This window comes from Thunnus albacares, chromosome 14, assembly GCF_914725855.1.
Source record: "Thunnus albacares chromosome 14, fThuAlb1.1, whole genome shotgun sequence".
In the NCBI taxonomy this organism is placed as follows: Eukaryota; Metazoa; Chordata; class Actinopteri; order Scombriformes; family Scombridae; genus Thunnus; species Thunnus albacares.
In genome coordinates, this window is record NC_058119.1 from 24,129,612 (window position 1) to 24,149,656 (window position 20,045).

Genomic DNA, 20,045 nt, shown 5'->3' on the forward strand with positions numbered 1-20,045 from the left:
GAGAGACATGTGTAACAACCCCCCTCCTTTCCATTTAATTGGTTTCATAAACAGATTAATTTGAAGGAGAGGGGGGCTTAATTGCTAATCAGCGTTTCCATGCAGCTCCTGAAGAGTTGAACAGGATCAAGTGTGTTTTTCTACCACAAAAAGGCCTCAGAGCCTGCAGTGCACTGACAGGAGGGGAAGAGAGAGGAGAACAGGAGAGGGAAGAGATACAAAGAATACAGGAGGCAGGAGAAGAGAGGAGAGGGGGAAACGAGTAGGAAAGGAAAGGAAAAGTGGGAAAGTAGTAGTAAGAGAGAGGAGGGAACGGGAGGCAGTCGGAGAAAGACAACTTCTGGCATGCCACTCCAAACTAATCGAAACTAAATGATACAGTATAACGGGGACAGTGACACTGCAGTATAATGAAGTGAAAGCATAGAGGACAGTCAGAAAACACCTTCAGGATAGAAATATAATTGGGGAGTGAAGAAATGTCAGAGAAAACGTACAATGTATTGTATACTGTGCAGTATATTCACATGCTCAGCCAAAATACAGAGACTACAGGACTTAATATGAAAGTGGAGGGAAGGCGACATGAATTGGAAACACATATCTTCAGCTTTGTTCCAATCAAACCATCAAGAGCATAGAAAAAAATAATGAGTCTCAAGAAATTATTAGCATTGAATGAGTCGTTATTTTTCTTTATAATTTGGTAATTTAAGCTTTATTTCTTCATGTAAGTACTGTAATTAAAGGCATCATGTTTTACATAAAAATGATTTGGAAGATAAATGGTGACCCAGCTGTGTAGTAACTTATATGTGTTGATATTTTTGTCATGATTTAATGGCTGTGTAAAGAGACAGTGGACTCCTTAAAAAGGACGTGTCATGCTTATCGTAGTTTTCTGTCATTTATATATTATAATGTCAGATGTCTATGTTAAATATGGTCAGTGTTCCAAACTTGAGGTTAACGTATATAAAAATGACACTTTCAAGTCAAAAGCCAGAGATTCAGCCTGCTCTGAACGCTCTGTTTGCAAAGTTACCTCCACTTCCTTGTCCTACTGACATCATACATGCCTACAAACAGCTGTCCGTTGGTTGCTTTTGTTGCTAATGTTGTTTCATGGGTCGTCTGTGTCGTCCACTCCCGTATTTCGGATCAAATTCAGGCTCGAACATGTACGCATGTATTTGAGAAGTTTATATTTGAAATGAAGAACGAGAAAAGCAAAGCGAAATCTGACTGTTATTGTTTGTTCATGTAGTCTTCATGAAGCTAACCAATCAGAACAGAGTGGGCTCTGGAGGCGGGCCTTAAAGAGACAAGAGCTAAAACAGCCTGTTTCAGACAGAGGCTGAACTGAGGGGCTGCATAAAGAGCCAGTATAAGATAAATAAGGAGCTTTTTGAACTGTAAATCATACAAAGATGTTCCAGTAGAGTCCCCGAATAGAAATTTAGACCTGGAAATGTGCATGATATGATCATCTTTAGATGTCATCTCAACGATACATAGAGGTTGTCTTTTGTTTTTAATCATGACATTCAATGACAAATGTGGTGATGTCATTCCCAGCGGTGCTGAGCGATCGGCTGTTCCTGCTGGCCTTCCTGGAGCAGAGCCAAGTGGCTGCAGTCTACCTCAACAAAAAGAACCAGGACTCCCCAGAGACTGGCAGGCGAACAGACAAACTCTCACCCTCTGAAATCAAGGTACAGTAGAACACATTAATAGAGTGTGCATGTGTGTATGTGTATATGTGTATGTCAGGTGTAGAAGAAACCATGAGAAAGAGAGAAAGGTGTTAAAAGGTCCACTATCACCGTCCAACCCTGTTATTATTCCACCTGATGGCCAACATTTTATCCACTCAAATGTGGATTTGAGTGAAGCCTGGAAACAAAAATATATTCAGTTTAGTCACATGTTGTTCAGTACAAGGCCATTATAAAAAAAAACCCATAAGAAACATGGAATGAAAGGTAGAAACCATTATAATAGCTTTCAATGAGGAAAACCTATGAAATCCAGTATCCCAGTTTGTTTGAATCAAGGTTTAGTAGACTGAGACACCAGCTGGGTCCCCATGAAACCAGTTTAACAACATACTATGAAATCTACTCAGTATATTGGCTGGTATGTACCGTAAACTACATACATCTACAAATTATGCAAATAAGGACCTCAGATACATGTAACGGTTATCTAATTTTCCAGTAATCTTTGGAACAACTTCAACAACTGCTTGAGTTTAGCAAGATGTTTCTAACCAGTTCAGCAATTAACCAGTTTATGTGGGTTTCTGATATCCATTTATCCTATTTTTTTGCCCTAATACAGTCGGAGGTGGTAATGTTGGAAAATCTATCCATCCTTAAAACGTTTTACCCATATGGTCTGAATGAAGAAAACAGTCTTTCTGAATGTTTTTTAATAATTTTTATGAACGGCTCCTTGTCTGATATCCACAGTGTTTACTTAAATCCTAAAGAATCTCTTTTACAAGGGTGTTGATATTGCACAAGTCCTCCCCTCCTTTTATTTGGGCACCTGACTGTTGTTTTAGACAGACTTGAATAAAAAGCCTAAAGAGTTTTCCATCCAGTCCGAGTAAGTTCATGGGAAGAAGGCCTTGCGGTTCAAATGTACCCAGGTCACCTTAGACTCTCTGCGTCCTTCCTGTGTTTGTTTATTAATCTCTTGTAAAGATGGGTATTGAGAGGCAGTCTGATGTGGGGGGGGTTGTAGGTGTTCGTAACAGGTCTGATTATGTGTCATGCCCTTCTTCCCTCCCCCAAAACAAAACTACAGTGTCCTCCTTCACTAGCAGGCTAACCGCTAACCCTGGCATTATCACATTACTGCCAGGCCCTTTTGTTAAGGTGTGTGTGTGTGTGTGTGTGTGCGCGCGTGCATGTTGCTGTGTGTAAAAGCAATCGTTCCTGCCGTGCATCTGTCTCCACAAGCAGAGTCCTGATAAGACACCATCCCCAACACATACACACTCATTCAACCACCACGCCATATTGTACACCCCACTCCTCTGTCAATGCATGTGCACACACACACACACACACACACTCATGCAACCTGCAACATACACACGTGTGCACACGTATGCCCTGCCACCCATCCCCCACAAACACGCACGCGCCCACACACACACACACACACACACACATACACACATCGCCCTGGTCCAGTGGGCTAAGCTGGAGAAGGGAGAGTGGGGGGCGTTGAGGGGGGGCTAAACTAATCCGGCCCACAGAAAGTGGTTTTTGATTATTGCTGACCAGCAAACGCCAGCAGAAAAAAAAAAAAAATCTAGAAGAGGAAAGAGATGGGTAGGGATGGAGGGATGGAGGGGACATGGGGGGGGGGGGGGTAGAGATAGAGTGTGTTATTAACCCAGTGATTTTCAGATTTTTTTTTTTCTTCTTTTCCATTTCTAATCTGTCAGTGATCTCTCGTTCAGCTGTTTGGGGCAACTCTTTGTTCCCTTTATCATCAGATGTTCTTCCATCATTTTCATTCGCCTCTGTATTTTGTGTCCAAAGCAAATTTCCACCCCACCCCACCCCCCGAGGGGCAAGAAGGGCAGAGATTCAAGGATTCAAGGATCATTTATTTGCCAAGTATAGAAATACAAGGAATCTGCATTGGTTCAGCTTTCAAAACATGCCAAGACATTTACATTCAGTAAAAAATCTAACATATAACATTAGACACTGTTACACTGGGTGGGTTCAATAAAAAAAAATCTAACAAATAAATAACAATCTAACAATTACATAAAACACAGACACTGTTATGATGACACTGTTACGCTGGGTGGGTGGGTAGGGGGTGGTGGGGGGGGTTAAAGTGGCAGGTGCAGGGGCATGGACCACTGAACCTCAAATCTGCTCTACTCATACAGTGCAGCTTGTCGATTTACTAATTTTAGCATGTTCCTGGGCTGTTAAACCATATTTTTTTGTACTTTAGGAGCATGTTTCTTTTATTAATTTCTATTTAACATTCCTGTATTCCCGCTTATGACAACATGCCTATTTAGAGGGATTCTGATTTTACAACTGACTGCTCTTTTCTGGGGTTTCAGATATTTATTTTGACACAAACCTCTCATTGATTTATTACAAAAATTCCAATTATTCTACCTTCTTTTCTCCTCTCCTTATGTATGATTTTTGTTTTGTCCTTCATTCATTCATTCAAGCATGCCTTTTTCCTCTATTCCCATTTCCCTAAAGCTGTAGTGCATAAAGGCAGCCGTCACCCCTCTTTCCTCTCTCTCACCCCTCTGTCCAAACCCAAACAATCTGCTTTTTCTTCATTACTACCCTTTATTCCTCTCTCTTTTCCCTAATTCACCTCTGTCCTGCCTCTATCTGTCAGGTCCTCTTCTGCACTGTGACAGAGGTCATGGACATGTGTGTGTGTGTGTGTGTGTGTGTTAGGCATCGACTGGCTCATTGTGTTAGTGAGTGTGACCGGAGATAAGGAGTGTATGAAAGGCCTGTATGAATATTGGGCTGTGTGTGTGTGTGTGCGTGTGTGTGTGTGTGTGTTAAGAGGGAATGAGCTGTGGTGTACATGAAAGGCAGGGTCACAGTGTAAGACCTGCAATTTCACCTGCTTTAAAAGTGCTTCTGGATAGAGCACTATTTGTTTAATGGTGTGTTTGTGTGTGTGTGTGTGTGTGTGTGTGTGTGTGTGTGTGTATTTTGTACACTTACATATCAGTGTCTCTACATGTATGCACATGTGTGTTTGCGTGCATACATGCATGCATTCATGTATGTGTGTGGGTGTGTGTGTGTGCGCCCCCAAAGCACCACGAGAGCTCATTACTGTGCGCCTCTGTGTTGTGGCCCGTAGAGCGTGGCGGACCTTCCCAAAAATATGCACATCACTAAAACAACAAGCCCGACAGAACAAAACACACACACACACAGACATTAATAATGGAAGATAAAAAAAACAAAAACCTTAGACATCAACACAAACAGGACGGGGGAAGGACAGGAGAGTGATATTTGCGGCTACAGATGTGGAAGTTTCAGAGCCCTCAGGTGGGTGAATCCACATGGGTGAATCACTGAGGCTAAGGAGCTGATATTCTGATAACTTCCCCTTCTTCATAAGATATATTTTAACTTTCTGGGTGTTTCTGTGTGTGCCAGTATTGATCTTTATATTGTATTTCGTATGTTGACTCTCTTCTCAGTGCATACTCTGCATATGTGTGTTTCCATGTTCAGGTGACCTGTGTGGAGGTGACTGGGCGGGGACGCAGGCTCCTCAGACGTGTGGCTCTCAACCGTCTCCAGGATGTGGGGCTGTGTTGGTGGAACCTGGATGAGTCCGGAGAGGGGCTGTGGCCCTGGACTCCTACCAACACGCACAGGAACAACCTGGTCCTGCTCAGCTGCTCGCCTGCTGAAGGCCTCAAGGTAGACACACACACAGACACACAAACTTATTCTCAGAAACATAAAAGTTACAACTTTAAAGTTTGTTTTCTGACAGGTCAGTTATACGCTTAAAAGATTACAATACCTGTCATGAAAGTGCAGCAACACACAACAAATAAGATGGTGAATGACAACAATCGTAGGTTCTTCATTTGAGAGTAAAGTATACTCGTGCAAAGACCGTGGACTAGCCCTTTACTTTTGGAGTTTTCTCATCCAGCCTACGTGTTTTTTGTGGACCTTATGGGTGAAGTCTTGTGGGTTTACTGCGGGAATATCAGGCTGCAGGACTCTTGCCACGAGCCATTAGGTTCTTGGTACGTTGGCTTGTCACTGATTCTGTTTCCGATTCTCCAGACACATTCTAGGAGTGGCGAGTGTCCTGTTAGGAGACCTCAGGACTCCACCAGAAATCTACCAATTTATAGAAAATGGTCGAGTAATAAAGAAATTCAAGTATTGTTCACAAGTGATTGTAAGATGGAGTGTGAGATCAACAGGTGGATTGGTGCAGCATTATCAGTACAGCAGTACAGCAGCACAGTATGTTTCAAAGCAGCTTGGACAACCAGAGGGAGTTGGAACCATTGCTCCTTCACACTAAAAGTCATCTGATTGGGATGCTTCCAAGACATCTCCCAATGGAGATATTTCAGGGATGTCTAACGGGAAGGAGACCACAGAGTAGACCTAGATTACACTTGTAATGGTTACGTTACCCACCTGGTCTGGGAACACGTTGGGATCTCCCAGGTTCACTCGCTGCCACAGCAACACAAACCTAAACTAGTGACAGAAACCACATATGTATCTGGATGAATTAATGTATAATTAATAGAAATCATTGAAATGTGTTTGTGAGTTAACTTGATTGATTGCCTTTGTTGTGACATAGTGTATCACTTTGACTGAAGAGTGTTCATTTCAGGAAAATCCTGTATTTCAAATGGGAGGCAGAGCTTTTTTCCTCTGAAGTTTGTATAAATTTTGGCTCAATTAGGAATTTATAAAGACAAATCACTGGAACAGTTTACAGTAGCATGAAATAGACAGAAATATAAAAACAATGCTTACAAATTAGATATTTTTTGCACATATTCAGCAAAAGAAAGGCAATTAAAGTGGTGCAGACTGTAATGACACTGTTGGTTTGCTTGTTGCACTTTCTGCCACCTTTAGCAGTTGATCATGTGAGGGCGACGGAGGGAGTTGTTTGTCTTTTTGAATGAGGCATTTAAAATCCTGTCTACGTGCTCTTTCGAGATAAATCGAGGCTTTTTCAGTCAGCTCTTATTATAAACATGTCTCACAGGACTTTACAGAGAACAAGCTAAGCTAAATCTAACTAATCAACCATCAATAATTACAATGATTCAGTAGAGTACACAAAACAAATAAAGCAAGGACACAGAATATGGCATAAAATTATATGAATATGAATAACTTAAAAGGTTTTTTTTAATACCGTTCAGTACAGTTTGAAACCTTAAACTCTGTAACACATATCATAACTCTAGCTGTTTATTTTACCCTACACACACAAACACACACCCACAGTGAAAAAGGCAACAAAGCTGCTGTTTTTAAGTGGAGACTTGTGTTGTCGTGGATGGGATTGGGGATGGTGCGTTAGTGACCTCAAGGGTGGCACCTCTCTGTCGCACCTCCATGCATCGCCATATGAAATACGCAGGAGAGCTAAGCCGCGGTACAGCGTGAAGGAGAACGCCTACACATCCGCAAAGACGCACACACGCTGTGACACACATCCTCATGGCCTTTGGCAAAACCCTACCCATGACCCGATTCTATGTTAACGTAGGTTTGGCCTCACGCCGAAAAACAGATGAAAGAGCCCAAATTACCGAACCGGGCTTAACTCTACTCCTCATACCGCGTACCTCGGTAAGCGTATGCAAAATATTCACCACACCAAAGCGCAGAGAAGGGAGAGAGTTTGCAAGAGGGAGGAAAGATGAGCGTTACCAATTGCATGCAAGGAAAACAAATTCACGCAGGAGAGAATGAGGGAGGGTTGGGAGGTGGAGGGGGGGGAGGAGATGGGGGGGGGGGGGGGGGGGGGGGGGGGGGGGGGGGGGGCACATGAATATTGAAATAATCAAAGCAGATGCTGTTCGTTGCTTTTTCCGCTTCTTGTTTTTGGAACGCTCTCCACATTTATCACACTCCTTCACCTAGTTTATTCTCTCTGTCTCCTTCAACCGCCCCCCCCCCCCCCCCCCCCCCCCCCCCCCCTCCTCTCCTCCTTCCTTCCTCCACGCTTCAAGAACATTAAAGTCTCTTCGTGGGGCTGCGGCATCGTGCTCTAATGAAAGCGTTTGTTGTCATTTTTCAGATGCGCGGTGTGAAATTAAGCGAGCAGTTTATGTAAGAGCCGTGGCGGGAATCAAACGCCGGGCACACATCGGGAGACGCCAGCTACTTCAATCACTTCAAGCTCATATATATGTTCCTTTTGTTCAGTTCGCTATCTGCCGCACTAAGCCAATTTTCTAGCCAGTCTCTCGGCATTTAAAAAAGTCTGATTTCTTTCCCTATGTGGTCTTAATTCGTATGCCCCCCCCCTCCCCCCCCCGTGCTGATAAGTGGAGCCACGGCACGCAGGGGGGTGTAGGGTGGGAAGGAGAGAAAAACACATACAGTTCGTTTTTATGCAGCCAGTTAACATTTTCAATGATCCTTCCTTCATGCTTCTCTCCCTCAACCCCCAACAAACACACACGCACCATTTGCTGGAATTTAATAATCTTAATGAAATGAAAACACCACATGAACGTTTACTTGCATTTTGTGTGTGTGTGTGTGAGAGAGAGTGTTTGTGTGCATGTTTGCGAACATACTTATTTTTGTTTTTGTTTTTTAAAGCCTATGACTATCCTGTTATCTGTCACCAAACAGTTTTTCTGCAGCTGCTTGATCGGCATTTGTGTGATTTCTGTCTTATTGACTTTGGCACTGTGCTGTGTGGCATTTGTCTCTACTGAAACAAGAAAAACAGATTGTCCATGAAAGACAAACTTAAATTAAATCATTTGCATAGAAAGAATGTATAGTTGCAGGAAAATTAAGCATTTTAATCTGTACTTTTATCTCATCCACAAGTGGAAAAACAATCACCGTAAGAGTGTATTAGAGGCTAAATTAATCATGTAAAATGGCATTATTTGCCTCTAAAACATAAATTGCAGTGTTCATATGGAGAATTTAAGCATGTACAGTAGAGAGCACATTTTCTGCAATGCACTGGAATCATATTCAGACCATGAAAGGGTTGGGTGTTGAATGCAAAGTGCAGAATTTCTCCCAAGCTCCACTGCTTTGTAAAAAATCACACAAGATACACTGGTTCTGCAGTTTCAGGTCCAGTGAATAATATTCCCTCCGTACTACAATTATGTTCAGTGGTACCAATTATGACAGTTATGGTGTGAGGAATATTTTGGCTCGTAATCCTGCTGTGCCTGTGCATTTTCTCACATCAGTACCTCAACTCTAACCCTAATTCACATACCTAAAACTTCCCAGTCCCATCCCCCGCCCCTCCAGAACCCCCTCATCCCTTCATCCCTCGACTCTCCTCCGAGTCCCTCCGTCTCTCTACCCGTCTCTCCCTGTCTTTCTCTGCTCCGTGAGCTGGAAAATTGGCTTCAAAAGGCCACTGCTGTGAACAAGGGCCAGCCACACAGTTGGGCCCGTCCGCTTTATCTTTCACGCCACGGAGGGGAAAAAAAGGTGCCGGCAAGAGAGAGAGAGGGAGAGAGAGAGAGAGAGAGAGAGGAGAAGAATGGAGAAGAATAGTTTTGACCAGTCACTGAAACCAATAACCAGGAGAAAGCTACTTACCAGAGGCCTCTCTCTCTCTCTCTCTCTCTCTCTCTCTCTCTCTCTCTGTCTGTCTGTCTGTCTCTCTCTGTCTGTCTCTGCTCTCTTTGCATCTTTCTCTCCGTGTCTCCACCCCCTTTCCCTCTCTTTACTCACTTCCATTCCCACTCTTTCTCATCATCTTTTGTGCATACATTTTGTCTGTCTGCATCTCTCTTTCTGTCTCTCCCTTCCTTTCACTCACCTGCTCACTTCCTCTCATGACCTTATTCATCATTTTCCATTTTATGCTCTCAGAACCGGGGAATACAGTACGTTCAGCTGCCACAATATACACACCGGAGAGCTCACAGGCAAACAAAGCTTTGCTTTTATGAATATATTGAAGTGACACATGCACACTGTATTTCAGAAGTCCTTTCTTTTCTCTTCTTATAAGTACTGATAAGCACTGACTGTTGTTTTGGGTATCAAAATGTAATTTTACTTGACTTTCATGTAGCAGAAACACGCTGAACAGCCTCAGTCGGCGTTGTGAGATCAATACCCAGAAAACTCTCCTCTCATACTTGTCCTGAAGTCACCTGACAGCCCACCTGGTTTTTTTGTGAACACTTATACATAATATTTATACTTAGCGTCTATTGTCACAGTGGTTAGTTCACCCTAATAATAAGACAACCAGCTGAGCATGCAGCTTTGACTATGAGAGTTCATGCATTGATCAGCTGCAGGTTAAGTATCTTATAATTTGTCTTATGGTAGCATGAATGTTTGCAGTTTAAAAGAGTTTTTGGCTCTTGTAAGATTCAAACCCCAAAACCCTGAAAGACTTTGTGCCGTGCTCCAATGTTCTAATCAGCTGTGTTGCTTTCAGAAGCCTTTAGCTCAGTCCACATGGAAGAGAAACTGAGGCAAACTGGCCTTGAAGATGAGCCAGAGTCCAAATGCTGCCGCGCTGGCTTTAATAAATATTGCGACTGGTAAACATGCGACAGAGAGAGAGTGCTTTCTATGTTGAATGTTCTGCAGTGGCATTATTTAGATTTATTGACTGCATCCTTTTAAATATTGCACCTCTATGTATCTCTCAAAGCAGGGCAGTAAGTTCATCTTAGTCAAGTACAAGTCAGTTGAGCTCAGGGCCCTTTGTAAAGTTAGGAGACAAATCATGTAGATGGAGTGTAGGTTCTTAATATTGGGTTTAAATATACAAGATATAATATCCTTTAAAGAAAAGTATCTTAAACTGAAAATGTCCTGGAAGCCAGCACAATGAGGCTGCGACTGGAGTAATATACTTTATACATTTTGTGTGAGTCTGAGATATGATTTCTGAAATAATGATTATGTTTTTAAGGATTTTCTTGTCAATCAATGGACTGTCAATCTAGCTATAACTCCACTGTATAATATACTGTATCTTCAAACATCCAAGTAACATTGAGGAAATGACAAATCAATGCATTGACGTTTGAGGCCCATTACTTACTGCATGGAGCTGTCTAGCAGGGAAATCCCTTTTTATTGACTGTAAAGCTGGGTGAAAATAACCCAAATATCATTAAACTGATTCTATTTTTACGTTTTTATTAAGGGGATAACACTATCCCACGTCATACATGTTTGTTGTGTTATGTAGTTCATGTAAAAATAGACATAAGACAAAACAGAGATTATTCTTGAGCCCCAACTAGAGGAAGCACCGGCTGTCGCAGGTGTTTGAACCAGTCCATGCAGAATTCGCTCTTTGCCTCTGAGCTTTAGCTGACACTGCCCCCTCCTCCTTTCCATAGGGGTTCACCTGTCAGGGGAAGCAGAGCTGAATCAGCTGCACCTCATCCCCGATGGTGCCATGGTGGCATGCTGGCACAGCGGGCACTAGCAAGTTGGGCAGAGGATGAAAAGCTGAGAGGATGAGATGTGGTTGGGGGGTCAGGGTTTGTGGAATTGAAGTAGGTCTTGTGATTCCTGTGACAGCATTCTGTGGACTATGGTCCCTCGCCTGCTATGTGTTTGTGTGCAAGTTTATAAAATGCATTTGTCACTTTGTCCAAGCAGAAATGTAGCTATCCAGAAAACCGCACCCTTCCAAGGATACCCCACCCCTTACATGCATTGCCTGCTGCCTCAAATAAACACACACACACACACACACACAGCACCCACCCCCTGGGGAGCAGCAGGAGCTAGCTCTGGGGGATTATGGAGAGCAAAAAAAAAAAAAAAAAAAAGCTTTCAGGAGGACAGTCATCTGCTTCTCTCCTGCTGTAGACCATGGGCAGGCAAAATAAACTCCCTTCCTCCCTCTAAGTCCCTTTTTGGCAATGCCTGCCAAAAAATTGGGCCGGGCAGCTTTGCGAAAGGAAAGGAAAGGCAGGCAGGCAGCCGATCCCTCTTTCTGTCTACACGGCGAAAAGAAATGGGCTCATTTAGCCAAAGCTGCCACGGTCAATGCAGGGCTCTGATAGAGGCTTTGGTAAGGTGAAATCCCTCCTGAAAAGCTCTGTTAGTGACTATGGAACTGTTGGGCTGCTGTTTAGTACAAGCTGTTGTCTCCTGTCATCCACCTACTGTTCCTGGTTCCTTGTGGGTGTTTTATCGACAGTACCACCGGTGACACGGCCTATCTCCCTCAGTGTCAATGCTCGCTTGCTTAGCGGGGCCATTGTGCCCACTCCCACCAACTGGTTGTGATCCAGGTGTGAATAATATAAATTCTGGATGTGACCATTGGTCAAATAATTCCAAGCTTTTCTTCCTGTATCATCCTCTTTATATAGAAAAAGGCTTGTTTCTTGTCATTCAGACCATGTCTAGTATTGAGCTTTTGGCTCCTCACACAGGTAAACAGGAGGTTGTTTATCACTGGGTGCTGAGTGCCAAGCCGTGGCATGCTAAGGGAGAAGATGTTGTTGACCTTGAGTTAAAATGGAGCGCTTATCATTAGCTGTCTTGATTGACAGTCGGATGTTTATGAGCAAAGTGGAAGGCTCTATTTCTTCCGTCTCTAGGCGGTTTGGGGCTGCTGCCATGGTATGACTCATTTTTCTGTCCCTGTCTTTCTCTCACATGTTCTCTTTCTTTCTCTTTTCTTATCCCTCTTTTATTTTAAAACGGGTTAGTTCATTAACAGTACTGCCACAAGTCAGTCGCTTCCAATCCCAAAATAGACAACAGACGCTGAACAATTTAGGGGATACTGGCTCAGTCTTCTCAGTCTGGCTCAATCTTAATTTCTAAGTGGTGTTGTATCCTGTTTTACCAAGTGCACCATCCCTCTAACCACTCCAGTGCTAATGGGAATATTTGAACCAAAGACAGATGCAGACAGAATTGAACATGTACAACATCTAAGTGTGGTAGACTTGTCTGCAAGATAATTTTCTCTTGTAACACATAGTGAAGTGGGTGGAATTGCAGGAAGTAAATTAAAATGTTAACTCACAATTGAAAGTTTAAAACTAACATATATTTTTCAACATGGCCTCTTGGATAATTTATAGGTTTATTCTATGTCTACTGGTTCAAAATACTAAAAGAAGACATCAGCCTCTAAATCAAGATCTTTAGCACATTCAGTGCACTGTAGTTTCTGAACTGAAGTTTCTAAAAACTATGAGAACTAAAAAGTAAAATATCTGAAGCTGCTTAATGTATTCAACAAGTTTTTACAAAGCTGAGTCTCTAACTTCAGCTTGCAATTAGTGGAGTAATCGACAGGATTTAAAGGACGGGTCTATTGTTTTATGACAGACTTGAAAAATTGTGAACCCGTCCTTTAAAGCTCATTCAGAGGATGTTTTCAAAACTAAACTACTAAAAGAGTAAATGCCTCAGAGTTAGAATAAATTGCTTTGAATAAATAAATGTTAACAATTTAATTTATACAGGATATATTATTGTGAATTGTTAGATCAGATGAGAAGATGATCAAGTGTGCATCAGTTGAACTATTTAGTTTTATTTAATTAATACTCTCTCTCTCTTTACCTTTACTCCCTCTGCCAGGTCCTAAGCTCCATCCGGACTGAAAGCAATCCTCTGGACTGCTGCTTCAGCCGGCTCCAGCCCTACCAGCTGCTAACAGTGGAGCTACCCGCTGGACCCCAAGGATCCACAGAGGGGCCCTGGGCTGACGCTTGTGTGTACGAATGCGCACGAGGGCGCATGCACCGTCTGTCTGTCACCCGAATCCCGCTGCCTTCCCATCCTGTTTCCTGCTCACGTCACCCCTGTGAGACCACACTCCTCCTGGGCTTAAGCGACTCCTCCCTGGTCTTGTACGACCAGCGACGGGGGGTCTCTCTACTGGCCTCTTGCCCTGTGCCAGCCACCCTCCTCGCCTGGCATCCTGCTGGGGCCGTGGTCATGGTAGGGGGAGGGCACGGGGAGCTGATGTGCTTTGATGTGGGCTTGGCACCTGTAAGAATGGCACTGGTAGCGGAAGAGGTTGCTTCGGCCGCCACGCTAAAACTAGCTGAGCACCTGCGCTGCTCTGGAGGCCTGGAGGGACTACAGTGGGGGACAGGCCTGGAAGGAGGCCCAGAGGGGACAGATACACTGATGCTGGCCTTTCATGGGGGACCACTAGCAGCCTTGAGATTCCGACTAGGTAAGTAAAATAAGATCCCAAAATGCCATTTGAAGAACAAATTACTAAAAATAAATGTAATGCAAAAAATTTAGGAAGTTGGAAAGTGTACAGAATGGAAACCAAAACTCTACGTTGGTGCTGCAAACTAATAATTATGCCCTTTATTGGACAATCAGATGATTTTTTTGATCGATTGGTAAATTGTTAAGTCAATAAAAAGCCTTTAGACCAAGATGATGTCTTAAAAATTGCTTGTTTTGTATAACCAACGAACCAAAACTCAACGATATGCAATTATACCACAGAGAAAAGCAGCAAATCGTATTAATTATAAAAAATGTTGTTAATTTTCTTTCAATCACCTGATGAAACACCTAATAATTTCAGCACTACTCCACATTTAGCCATGAACAAAACTCAGTAAGTTAAATATCTCAGTATATTGAGCAAACTGTTGCATTGATTTAACATCACTTCAAAGGTCTCAATCAGCAACAGTAAGAACTGTTTCAAACTACACTACTACAAATAACCAGCCTTAAAATTTATTTCCCTATCCGATGCACTTTCTCTCAATAGAAAATAATTTAATAACCCTCCACACCATCACAATCACCTCCTCCTAATGAAGGTGCCCTCCTCCCTTCAGAAGCTCTCCCTCTGTTTTGGATCTGACACTGTATCTGAACTCCGCTGTGTAAATATGGCTGCTGAACGGGTCGTCCTAGTACCTCTTCACTGCCGAGGGAAGTTAATTTGTTGACGGGCGGGAAGGTTAGCAGGAGTCACGCTCTCAGAGGTCATTCAATAATCGCCCTGGGGCAAGAGCCCCCCAGGTGCATTCTGGGATGCATTTTTCCGATAAATCGTTTACAGTGGCTGCGCAGTCCCTCGGGGCCCCCAGATAAAGTTTGCCAATCAAAATTTTTTCCGAAGCAGCCACCTCACCCCTCTAACACACGCGCATACACTAACATACACACTCATACGGCGCTATACACACTCACTCGTACACACATCCAGCGTCTTTAATTGTGACTTTGGAAAGAAGATGTGACAGTGGCACGCAGCTCTCTTGCTGAAGTTTGAAAGCAGGAGTGTGGGGGTGGAGGGAGGTAGGTAGGAGATTGTGTGTATTTGAGTTTGTGTGTGTGTTTGAGGGTGTGTGTTTGGCTGTGTGTATTCAACTGCATTTGCCTGTGTGCACAGGGAAAGGGGAGGGTGTCTTCCAACAATAGCTTCCCCTCCTCTGATCGTCTGCCAAGGTTTTGATGAAGAAAGTCACTGCACGTCTTTTCTCCATGATAATTCTTCCCCCCCCTCACACACACGTGTGTGTATTCTTCTATTTCTGTGCTTCTATGCGCACACACACACACACACTCCAACTCATTTGTTTGTTTGCTTGCGCTCCTTCTCTGTATTGACTTGTTTCATAAGGCCCGCTACATGACAGAAGGAGTGAGTCGGGAGGCGGCGAGGAAGAAAGACTTGGCCAAGCTCCAAGTTCTCTTTTTTCCATAGGAGGCAGCCCTCCCTGGTGCCCCCTCACCCCCACCCCCCTGCCTGTACCGAGTTATCTCATCTGGGCACACGTTAGCCGCGGCTGGGCCTGCACCGGTACAGGCTGTGGAAGTGCAGACCAGGAAATGTGCTGCACGGCGCAAGAAAATAGAGTCATTTTTCATGAGGATGGGAATTTAGTGAAATATTATTGATGTATAAAGTTCAATTACATAACTGAGTGTACAACTAGTGTTCAAAGAGCGAGACCATGTCTTTATTTGACATTTATTTTGGTTACTTCTTAAAGCAGAAAATTAGTCAGCAGCCATCGAGATAACATAAAGGTGGGCTCTCTCCTCCACTGCACAAGGTTGTTCTTGCTAATTTGGAGACAGAGCTCATTTGTAAAGCGCTTTTATCAAGCCAAGCCTACCCAGGGCAACGATTTGAGTTTAAACCTATTAGTATTCTTAAAATTTACTAATACAACACCAGCGTTTTGACTAGATTACAAAGGACTCCTTTCATTTGTAACTTTAAGACATTTTAATTTCTAAATAAGACACTGTGGTCTACTTATTGATTCTGGACAATATAATAACACTTTTAATTGCTGATATTTTAATATTTTAGAAGACTTAAATGCTGAGCTTCAGATAATCATTAATATCTTTGCAATTGAATTCAGTGTCAGTTGTAGCACAGTTAAGTTTTGTCTCTGTGAAGTCTATTTGTCATGTTGATAATGCACAGTGTGAGTACTCTTTCTTTGTGGCTGTTTGTCATGCTGCTGCTGAACTTAGTGCTCAGTGTTGTTTTGTGTACTGTGTGACACAGTGACGCCAAACTGAGCTGGTCAAATAGGTTAGCGTAGACGGGTGTGGGAGAGAATTGACAAGGATCCATTGTTTCTGCATCAGAGTTAGCTCGGAGCAGGCGTTCACACCCAACTCAAGGACCCCTACACACAAACATACACACACTCACACATAAACATAGACACACACAAACCGCTCAACGCTCAGCTGATGTATTAGCCACATTAGCCCACTCTTTAGGGGATTTGGGGGCTTGCTAATTGCCAGCTTGTCATTTTAATTGCTTGTACACCCACCCACACACACACACACACACACACATACACACACACACACACACACACACACACACACACACACACACACACACACACACACACAGACGTACACACACAACTTCTTCAATTAATTAGACAATGAGTCAGTGGTGACTTTGACTTCCTGCAGCCTGGTCCATTGACGGTGCCGCTGTTGGTGATCACCAACACTGTCCAGAACTGTGGCATATTTCATGCACAAGAGCAATTCAAGGTGCTTAACATAATGCATTAAAAACATTTTTTAAAAAAAGAGAAACAACATACACAAACACATTAATATGCCAATTAAAAAGTTAAGAACAGAGATAAATACAGGATAATTAAAACTAGTTTTAATTGTAGTAAGTTGCTGATGCAACAAAGGAAAATAAAAGTGCAGAAACCAATCAGTCAAAGACTCAGGAGAACAGCTCAGTTTTTAAGTTAGATTTGAAAGTGCTTAGAGTTGGTGCACATTTAAGATCATCAGGAAGGTGTTTCTATCTGTGTGCAGCATCGCAGCTAAAAGCCGCTTCACCCTGTTTTAGTTCTGAGTCGAGGTACAACAAGTTGACTACTTCCTAAGGATCTAAGGGCCCTGCCGGGTTTATAATCTTGTTGACATTGTACAGCGATTTATAAACTAGCAGCAGTACATTAAAATCTATTCTTTAAATAACAGGAAGCCAGTGTAAAGATTTAAGGACAGGAGTTATTAGAACTGTCCAAATTTGGTTAAATGGCTATATAAGCCTAACGACATTGTAACATAATCCTGCTTGTCGCATGAATGTGAAAAATGTCTTAACGTGGCACTTTCAGAGTTCTTATTTGATGAAGTTGCATTAAAGGAAGTTTCCGTTTCAGTTGGCACACGCTCCATTCATTGCAGCACACACTTAAGTACGGCGCTCCCGTGTTGCTCCAGCACTCGCATGCACATCGGGCCTTTCCCCAAACAAGTCTGCAACAATTCCTCCTACTGTTGTACTGTGTACCATCGTGATCAAGTCACAATGGACCATAATCACCCTTGGCATTCAACACCTTCACTTCCCGTGTGTGCAGTCTTTGTATAAAGCCACACACACACACACACACACACACACACACACACACACACACACAGGCACACACAGGCACACCTTTGCCCTTATATACAAACAGAATGAGACACCTCTACTGCCAGTAAGAGTACAAAACCTTGTCCTTCCATTATTCAGCAGAGTCCTAATCTGCTCACACACACACACACACACACACACACACACACACACACACACACACACACACTCACTAACAAAAGCATAATCAATATCACCTCTGGTCAAAAGACATAATCAATTGCAGCGTCCCTCTCATCATCACTCATCACAAAAAAAACAAACAAACTTAAGTCACCAGACAGTCTGATTTGAATAAAATTTAGGCAAATCATTTGAACTTAAGAGAACATAACGTAAGCTCAATATTTTTATCAGTATTTATCAGATGTATATAAACAGATGGCGGTTCGCTGATGGTGAATCTTGTTTTTAATTTGCATTCACACACACACACACACACACACACACACACACATATACACACCAGGGATTAAACAGACTTCCCAGCTAATTGATTGACAAGTCAATGCCAGTCTGAACAATCTAGTGCTGCGAGTTTAGACCGATCCACTGGACACTTACTTAACTTAAGTAACACACTGCAAGTGCCAAAACGTTACCCTTACCTCACCCCTGAATACAGATTTCCCACAGCGGTGAAGGAAAATATGAAATGTTGTTTAACCAGCTGCATTTTTGCATATTTTATTGTTTATATTTTATCATCTAAACCTTGTGATACATCCTGACAGGAGGCCTTCATATGTAGTATAAATATTAATTTAATCAAACTAAACATTATATCTGCCATGGAGATGAATGAGATCCTGGTGCATTTATCCTGTGTCATCATTAAATGCAGTTTATTCATTTGTAAACTAAATGTGACAGGGGCTGTGACGGGGGGCCAGATGGGTCCAGGGGAGCTTCTGCAGCAGTGGCTACGTTGTGGTCAGGTCAGAGAGGCGCTGGGCATCCTGGAGGCCATGGACTGGAGCACCATGGGAGACGAGTGCTTCCGAGGCCTGAGCTCAGTCACCAACCACCTGCTGAGGCTGGAGCTGAACGCAGAGAGAGAAGGTGGGTTTTAAAACACTTTAGGCTATGTTAAAGACAGCAGATCAGGGGGTTTAGTTTTACAGATATTTATGTAAATTGAAAGATCCCCTCCAGGCATGTTTTAAGATGTATATAAAATACTTTGAATAATAATTTGTGTCTGATATGGTTTTTCCACAAAAAAAGTTAAATCTTGTTAAAATCCTTAGATACTCATTTTTCCTCATTAAAAATATTACAATCTGTACATTTGAAAATATAAATAATTACAAAGGTTTAACTGCTGGATACAAGATGCATCTTAGTTTACTGAAAAGTCTCAGTGTTTGTGCACCAGAGGCTTTAAGTTTCCACATCAAACTTGTGTAAATTGAATATCGGATCAGGATTGGCTCCAAACTATTTGTGATGTTACAAATCCTGCTCGTAGGCCCCTTTAAATCAGATTTTCAATGAGTAAAGAGAAACTTTCCTCCTTCAGCAGATGAATGTGAAAACAGCCTTCTAGTGTCAAACTCTTAACATACATCATTATGTACAGTGAAGCTCAAACATTCAACTGTAGGAACAAGAAGGAAAACACATTTTTGAGTGGAGGAGGACTTTAAAGCTGCACTGTTGGCACATTATTATGTTTTATAACAGAAAACTGATAATATAAAACATGTTAGATTGCTGTCTTTCACTGCTTGGTAAAATTGTTTGCTGACACACATCTCACATGACCCTCATGGATATTATTTCTTTTTTCTTTTCTTTATTGATTAATTCATTGTGAGTGTTTCTATTCTGTCTGAAGCCCAACTAGAAGCAGCACTGGGTGTGTTTTACGCCCCACCTGCCCCTCTGTCTGACACAGTGATACTAGAGTACAAGGAGGCGATCCTAAAGTACGCCCGCCGCTTTTTTCACCACCTCCTCAGGTAATGTGTCCTGTAGCTTAATTCATTTAAATTCATACATTGAACGTATGTTCCCAATAATAATAATAATGAGTAATTAAAATGTAAATCAAACAATTAAACCACATGTGTTATGATAAGATGTCTGATCACTGATTTAAAGCTGCTGATGTGAGATTTGACTCCTTTTTAAGGCATTAACAGAGGACTGTATTCAGTTATTATTAAAACACTATGCAGGGTGCAGAATCAGAATAAGAAATACAGTCCAAAAATGTCTTTCAGAAAATGACATCCATTGAAGAGACAATTTAATACCGCTTATTTGCCGCTCACTATTGCTATTTTAAAAATTCTAAAAAGGAAATAGCTTTTGAATGTCATCGCACGCACGCACGGATGCAGCTTTGAGTCATTCATAAGGCAAAGCACCAC

The 20,045-nt window shown here is 42.4% G+C and overlaps 1 protein-coding gene across 5 annotated transcripts in view; it reads left to right on the plus strand.

The window, feature by feature from the left end:
- LOC122996823 (WD repeat containing planar cell polarity effector) overlaps positions 1-20,045 on the plus strand; it is an 82,643-nt gene that overhangs the window by 39,586 nt on the left and 23,012 nt on the right. For all 5 annotated transcript variants that reach the window (XM_044372548.1, XM_044372547.1, XM_044372545.1 and 2 more), the window contains 5 exons: positions 1,579-1,715; positions 5,268-5,459; positions 13,335-13,938; positions 18,541-18,729; positions 19,508-19,631. In XM_044372548.1, coding sequence (XP_044228483.1) covers positions 1,579-1,715; positions 5,268-5,459; positions 13,335-13,938; positions 18,541-18,729; positions 19,508-19,631 — 1,246 coding nt within the window. The remainder of the gene's footprint in view (positions 1-1,578; positions 1,716-5,267; positions 5,460-13,334; positions 13,939-18,540; positions 18,730-19,507; positions 19,632-20,045) is intronic.